This window comes from Plecotus auritus (assembly GCF_963455305.1).
Source record: "Plecotus auritus genome assembly, chromosome: 1".
NCBI classification, from domain to species: domain Eukaryota; kingdom Metazoa; phylum Chordata; class Mammalia; order Chiroptera; family Vespertilionidae; genus Plecotus; species Plecotus auritus.
Window position 1 is genome coordinate 97,319,223 of NC_137770.1, and position 7,706 is coordinate 97,326,928.

Sequence of the window (7,706 nt, forward strand, 5' to 3'; positions counted from 1 at the left end):
TACACAGATTTGTCAGTGCCCATAAAAAATATGATGGGCTGGGGATGGGACAGGGACTGTTTTGTTTTGTTTTGTTTTTTTACAACAAAATGTACATAGTACTAAAAACTAGGCATTTAGTCCAACTTTTGACAGCATTTTACAGCTACAGGTTCACATCAAACATGAAACAGTTTTAGCCAGGGCCAGCAGGCTGAGCCAGGCAGCAGAAGGTTGCGGGAGGGGGGCATTTCCTTTGTGTCAGCGACAAGTGGGTTCGGTGGAAGTGTCCTTCCTCTCCTCAGCCCCCATCTCCCCTTCAAAGACATCTTGGTATTTACAAGTGAGTCCACTATGCTGGCACAGCGTACCCAGAGTGAAGTTTGTGATCTTTAGAGTCCAGAGCCATGTCAGCATAGAGGCCTCTCCAAATGATGCCCTGCCCGAGCGTGGGAAACCATCGGAATCACCGAAAAGACACCTGGAAAGTTGTTCTTGTCATGTCCTTCTCTGTTTAAAGGTTCCTTAAAGAATTGGATTCCCTTGGTGATTTTTATTTTCTTTTAAAAAAAAATCGAGAGAGAGAGAGAGAGAGAGAGAGAGAGAGAGAGAGAGAGAAGAAAAAACATCCAGCAGTTTGGTCTTTGTGTTTTTTCCCTTGGTCTAAACCGGACAGGTTCTTTAGAAAAGCCGAAGCGCTAGGCTAGGAGAGCCGGGTACTTGGTGTGTATGGCGGGCAGGAGGGGAAGCAATGAGGCTGTGTGCTGGGCTAGGCGCAGCCTAGAGTCCTCTCACCAGGTCCGACCATATAGCAAGGTGGAGCAGGACATGGTGCCATAGTCCGAGCCCGAGGAGTTCAGGTGGGACAGGCTGGAGACCTGGCCCTGCAGCGCCGCGGGGCTGGTGGCGTGGTGCGCCAGGTCCGGAGACTGGCCCGCGCTGCCTGGCTGGTGGCTCGGGTGTGCACCCAGGCCGGGGCCGCCGCTGCCCACCGAGATCGCCGCCGCCGCCGCCTGAGCGGCCTGCGCCTGCTGCTGTGCCTGCTGCTGCGCGTGGCCTTGCAGGCTGGCTGCGCCCGTCGCTGGGGCGCCTGCCTGGCAGGGTTTGCCGTCTTTCACTAGGACCGGCACCGCCACGCGGCGCGGCGACTGCTGCTGCGCTTGCTGCTGCTGTGGGCACCCGGCGCCCCCTCCGCCACCGCCGCCGCTGTCCTGCTGCAGTTGCTGCTGTGCCGCCTTGTCCTTGGCTTGGCGCTTCATCTTGTAGCGGTGATTCTGGAACCAGATCTTGACCTGCGTGGGTGTCAGGTGGATCATGCTGGCCAGGTGCTCGCGCTCCGGCGCCGACAGGTATTTCTGTTGCTTGAAGCGTCGCTCCAGCTCGTACACTTGCGCCTGGGAGAAGAGCACCCGGCGCTTCCGGCGCGGTGCGCTTGGCAGCGGGGCCATGTTCTTGCTCACGTCCCCCAGTGAGCCCAGGCCGCCCATGCCGCTCATGTTCATGCCGCTCGCCGGGCCCATGAAGCGGGAGACTGTAAGCGACAAACGCACAGCGTCGGCCGGGGCCAGGCCGGGCCAGGCCACCTCTCCCATCCGGGCCCTTGGCCGGCCGGGCCCCGACGGCGCCCTCCTCACCTAGGCCGCCTCGCCCTGAGAGGCCCAGCAGCGGGGATCTCCAGCGCCTGCCCTGGCCGTGCCGTCGAGGGGTTGACTGGAGAGTTCCCGCCTCAACCCCGGTTACCTCCCGCAGTCTCAGTACTCCACCCAAAAAAACACAGTTGTGCCTTTCGTACCCAACCGTGGCCGGAGTCGCGGGGTTAACGGGCCCCCGGCGGCGGCGAAGTGGGCCCAGGCCAGGAGGTGGGGCTCGACGGCAAGACCCCAACTTTGGGAGTTTAGGAGACAGAGGTATTCAGAAAGCCAGAGCCCCCGGACGCTCTGCGTCTTGGCCGCTCTCTCCTGTCAGCCCCAGTGCGGGCACTTGCTTGGACCATTTAGATCCCGCTCTGGAGCCGCGCGCCCTCCCACCTGATAGACTGGGGAGAGGCCGCCCGGCGCCTGAGCGTGTCCGTGCACGGGAGCTTCCCGCCCGGACAGGCCGCACCTCTAGGCACCCCGCTTGCTCCCACTCCCTAAGTTAGGGGGCTCCTCCGTGGGCACTCCGAGGTCTCCAGCGCAGAGCAGAGCTGCTAGTTGGCCTCATCTGGGAGACGCCGAATGCCAGCCCCTGCCCGAAAGTCCCGCTCCCAAGTCTCCTGGACCCTCAGCCCAGCCAGGGGAAGAATCCCCAGCTCCCGCGCCCGACTCCCTGGCGCCGCTGCCGGGCCGCCCACCCCGATTCCCGGCGCACAGCCGGCAGGCGCCGCGCCTTTCCGGCGGCTCTCCCCTCTCCTCCCGCGATTAGCACGCGGCCCCGCAGTGGGGCGGCCTCACTTACTGGCGGGGAAGCGCGGGTCTGGGTTGGCGCCGTACCATCCGGGGCCCGAGGCGGTGTTCCGCATGGTGTCCTGGTACGGCGGCAGCTCGCTCATGTTGCCCAGGTTGCCGTTGCAGTAGCCCCCCACGGCGGAGTGCGAAAGCTGGGGCACCCCCGCCGCCGTCATGTGGTAGGCGGCGGTGACGGCACCGTGGTGCCCCACAGCGTGCTGCTGCATGGCCGCGGTCGGAGGCGCCGCCTGGCCCTGCCTGTAAGCCGCCAGCGGAGCGCCGAGGCCGCCGCCCTCCATGCCCACTTTCTTGTAGCTTTCCTCCAGGGGACTCAAGATGTCAGACACTGAGAACGGAGTCGTGTGCTTTGGACTCATCGACATGATTCGGCGGCGGCTGGAGGAGGAAGGAAGAGGAGGAAAAAAAAGGGGAGAGGGGGAAGGCGAAGACTCGCTGCTTTTTTTTTTTTCTCCCTCTGCCAAATATTCTGGTGTTACCTTAACGCCGATCTTGTTGGATGTACACGTAACCGAGTGGACCGAGTCCGCCTTAATTGGCTTGAGTGGAGGCTCGGGGACTGCCTCGCGTTTGTTTTAGCCCGGCGCCAGGTTTTAGGCAGCTACCAGAGGCGGGGCGTAAGCGCTAAAGCAACAAGACAATAGAAGCCTACATCTTGCCCGAGATAATTAGCTTACATGCTGATGACAAGGTAAACACCTTTAAGTTTCACTTGTCAGGATTTTTAGGTTTCAAAGAGGGAGAAAGAGGGGAGGGGGGGACAGACACTCTACCCGAAGCATTTCTTTCCCCCTCCCCCACCCCCCTGTCCCCTTACTTTGTGGGGTGCGGGCGCCGTGCGGGGGAGGGGGGCGGAGGAGGGAAAGGAGGAGGGGACCGAGAGAGGGAGGGCAAGAGGTGGGGTACGGAGTAGCCGAGGAGGAGGGATGGTGGTGAGGCTGGAAGGTGAATGCTGCTTTGCAACCAACTTTCGGAGTTACAAAGTGAACCACTCCAGTTTGGTTGGGGTTCCCCAGGCGGAGGCAGGTGTTTAGAGGGAGGGGGCCGAGGGCTGAGTGGGGGGTTTCACCTGAGCCTGCTGGGGCTGCTCCTCCCTCCCGCCGCGGCCTCCCAGCCCCGCGCCTTCCCACAGCCTCCGGACCACATCGGGCGTCGCGGCGCAGAGCCCCAATCGCCAGCAAAGGAGCTTGCGAGTCGGGACGAACCCTGGAGCCGCACTGGTGGCTGCGTGTCTGTCAGTCTGTCTTCTTCTGCCCCTGTCAGAGGGACACCTCTGCTCCCCGCCCCCTTTTTCTCTACCCAGGAGAGATTCCCTGCGGGCGGAGGGGGCGCTGAGCAGGGGAACGGCTGCCTACGGGAGGTTGCCCAGATCCCCGCGTCCCTCCCTCCAGCTCAGGGTCTTCTCCGCAGACCAGAGCCCCCCCCCCCCCGCCGCCCCAACACGCCACCCCCACCCCCCACCCGCGGTTCCCTTTCCCCACCTCCACCCCCTGGCCAAGGCAAGCACGTCACTAGTCGGTGGAGCTGGGAGGCAGCGGGGAGGGGGGTAACGCTAGGGGCCGTCACTTAAATTGCCCCACCTCAAACAAACCTGGTGTCCCCGACCCTCGCCCATCGCCTGGAGGCGCGGGGTTCTGGGACTGGAGCTGACTTGCCAAGGACATCACAGCCCCAGCACCCGAGCCCAGGGTCACGATGATCTCCCCTCTGGTGCCTCAGGGAGGGTGTGGGCAGGGAGCGTCCTGGGTGAACTGAGCCTGAACCCCCGCGGGCCCAGCTGGCCTGGAGGGGGCGAATCCCGAGGCTCGAGCAGCCCAGCGGGCGGGAGGCTGGGCTGAGGCTGTCCTCCTCCTGGAGCTCAGCCATGCAAAAGTGCACTTGCTTCCTCGGGAATAACCAAATATCTTTGTTTAAAGTGGCAGCGTAAATGGCCAGTCGCTTTGTGGCCACGCTGGATATTAGTAGATGAGGATCATTCTGCTTCAATTGGACGCCTCTCATCCGGCGAGCAAGAAACTGCTTAGGAGGAAGTGGGTTTCCTGTCTGCGCGTTCCCAGGCTTCAAGTGTGAGCCGGGCGCCTTGAGGGTCCTTGGGCGCCTGGAGAGGAGGAGCTGTGGACTGCGATCCCCAGCCAGTCCCGAGGCATCTGCCTCCCACTCCTAGCCAGGTCCGGGCCTCTGGCCCCCGGACTACAGAGCAGGTAGCTCTGCGGTGCAATACCTGAGACCCGCTCTGAATTTTGCCCATGGATTTTAAATGTTTTGTTGTTTTGTGTTGTGTTCTTTTTGGGCTGCTTCAGCTTCCTCTCCGGCCTTGGGGCTGGGGCCTCCAAGACACTGCGGGGGCGGTTAAGGAGGATTCTCCAATTTGGTTTTTGTTTTCAAATTTTATTTCCCCTCCTTGTAGAGAAGGAACTCCCAGTGATGAACAGGCACTTTGAACGATATAATTCAGCAGCTCAGGTGTCTTTCCCATTAATAGCAATTGTAGTAGGAAAGTTGTTTTCTTTGGCTTTTTATTTCAATCTTCTCCTTGAGGACTGCTCTGTACTCCCTCAATACAAAGCCAACTTCGATACTAACATTTGCTTTCCTTGCCACCTACGTCCCTCACTAAGCAAAAGAAAGCTCAGGGCACCCCTGGTGTTGGCCCACATTTCTGTGCGGCCTCTTTCCTGGCTTCGGAGCAAACAGCCCTGTGTACTGGCGTGCAGAGAGGTGCTTGCCGGTGGTGCTGCGAGGACAAATGCCAAGCCGGCACCTTGCCCTTCCTTCCAAGGGGCTTTCCTTGGGTGGGGGGCGCTCTCAGGAAGGACTCAGGCCACATCAACTGTGCTTTGGTCAATGTCATGTCTAAGCCTAGGGCGCAAGGAGGGAAGATGACACTGGGCTCAAGTGAATGGTCAGAGCGGACAAAACTGAACACCCATCTTATCTGCGGGCGGGACCCCAGCCCAGGCTTGCCTTTCCAGGGAGGTCTTAATGTCTGGCAGGGTGGGTTTCACAGTCATCCGGTTTTTTATTTTCTTTCTCCCTCTCTATTATGTCATATTATCGGTAAGCGTAAGGAACACCAAGTGCAGAATGTTGAACATTTCTCCGCAATTTAGAAACAGAGGCGATTCTTCACAGGTGTTTTGTGATGTTAAAATAAGATTGGGCACATATACCAGTAAGTGCTTTGGACGCTTTGGAAATCTTTAAGCTCAGTGTCAGCGCTGGAGATTCCTGTATTGTTATCATTAATACCTCCCTCTGCCCTTAAGACCCTGAATCTGAGTGAAGGGAGGAATTGGATGTATCTTCCACAGACCCTGAGCCGGGCCTTCTGGGCCTTCATCCCTCAGCTGATCTCCAGCTCCGCATCAGGCACCAGCTCAGGTGGCCGCAGCTCCCCCTTACACACCCACCCCTGGCTGGCTGAGGGGACCAGGACCCAGAGCCACCCAGCAGGAGTTGTGTCTGGGCTACTGAACTGGAGCCAAAGCTGCAAGGAGTGGGGTGGGCGGGCTACCGCTCCTGCTCCACCCTTTTCCCCCCAAACCAGCATTGTGTGACTGCCCCCCACCTCTGTCTCAAATCCCATCCCTGTCCCACCCCAGGCAGGGCTTACTGGCACCCTCCTTCGTTTAGACTGGCCTGGGCCTTCGCAGCGCCTCTCCTACCCCTATCCCTTCACACACACACACACACACACACACACACACACCCCGCTCTGCACTCTTTCCCAGGCGTGCTGCACTGCCAAGAATAAGCCCCACAAATAAGGTGTCTTATGGGGGAAAGGCTGACATCTATGTCTCTGAGCTTGTCCAAGACCTTGAGAGCCCCTCCTCTGGCCCCAGCACCTCTGCCTGTTCAGAGCGTCCTTTCAGCTCCCTCTCAGTGTCATCCCTAATAGGCGGCCCGGTTAAACCAGCAATTTCTTCATGGCTGCAGGAGATAACTTGGGAACCCTGAGTCCACCCCAGAGGGCCGGGGGTGTTTTCCTTTATCCCTCAACTAACCCGTTCTGAGGAGGGATGGGTGCGGTAGGGCTGTGGCAGGACAGGTCCCAGCTCTGGTCTCTCAAGGAGCTTTCCCGGGCACGGCCGCACACGCCCGTCTCCATCCCTGCTGCGCTGCTCTGCTGCCTGGGATCCGGATCCGCTGGGAACCGAGGACACCCAAGCCCAGGCCAGGTCAGGGATGGTTGGAATTGCCATCCCCCTTTGCTCAACACACCCACCCACGTGGTCCAAAGGAGCAGCCCTTCACTGCTTCCAGGGTCGCTTCCTTAAGAACTTAGAAGTGGGGGCTTATACGGGGGGGCCCAGACTTGGTTGGAACAGGAGGTGAGGTCCCGCTTTGGGCATGAGAAGGGAACGCCTGTTCTCTGTTGTCCTCCCACATCGCCCCTCACATTTCTTTCTTTTTTTTTTTTAATAAAGATAGTTACTCTTTTTTTTTGAAATATATTTTATTGATTTTTTTTTTTTTTTTTTTTTTTTTTTTTTTTACAGAGAGGAAGGGAGAGGGATAGAGAGTTAGAAACATCGATGAGAGAGAAACATCGATCAGCTGCCTCTTGCATACCCCCTACTGGAGATGTGCCCACAACCAAGTTACATGCCCTAGGACCCTTCAGTCCGCTGGCCTATGCTCTATCCACTGAGCCAAACCAGTTAGGGCACCCCCCCACACACACACATTTTTCTAATTCCCTTCTTGGTACTTCACACCTCCTCTTGGGCGGTGATCGACCATGTTTCATGATGCTGTTATTTTGCTCCAAGTTTCATCACAATTCGTGATTCATTCAACAAATAATTTTTGAGTGCTGGTGGCACTGTGCCAGGCTCTGTGCTAGGCCTAAAGATTCAGCCTTAGACAAACATGATGAGGCTCTTACCCACACGGAGCTTACACATTAACAATAAATCACCCAGGTCATATGTAGTTATTTGGTGACAAGTGTTACTCCAGGATTCAACCGAGAAAGACAGAGTTGTAATGAAAGTTTGCATGTGGGTTTCCACACCATTTCCTGATCTTCAAGTGCTCAGGGGTGGTGGGCAGAGCTCTAGGGTAGAAGTCAGAAGTCCTGGGGTTCCCGCGGGCTTTGCCACTTTCAGCTGTGGTATACATAGTTCTGTGGACGTCCACCACACCCTGGAGCCACTCCGGCCTCAGGCAGAAGAAACAGAAACGAGGATGTTGTTTTCCACAATCTCCTTCTCCTCGAGGGCAAGCCCCTATTTTATTTCTCCCTGAAGCCTTCAGTGCCTCAAGAAATGTTGAATT

General features: G+C 58.1%; 1 protein-coding gene across 2 annotated transcripts; it reads right to left on the reverse strand.

Annotated features, from left to right (window-relative positions):
• Nucleotides 1-770: 770 nt before the first annotated feature.
• Nucleotides 771-4,038, reverse strand: NKX2-1 (NK2 homeobox 1; the record flags this gene model as incomplete). Of its 2 annotated transcripts, XM_080660459.1 has the most annotated exons (4): nt 771-1,510; nt 2,416-2,801; nt 3,493-3,629; nt 4,015-4,038. In XM_080660459.1, 4 exons carry the CDS (start codon nt 4,036-4,038, stop codon nt 771-773), a joined length of 1,287 nt encoding a protein of 428 aa, XP_080516585.1. The 2 variants fall into 2 exon arrangements, with proteins under 2 accessions (XP_080516585.1, XP_080516586.1); XM_080660460.1 differs by lacking the exons at nt 3,493-3,629; nt 4,015-4,038 and adding an exon at nt 2,903-3,033.
• Nucleotides 4,039-7,706: the final 3,668 nt, after the last annotated feature.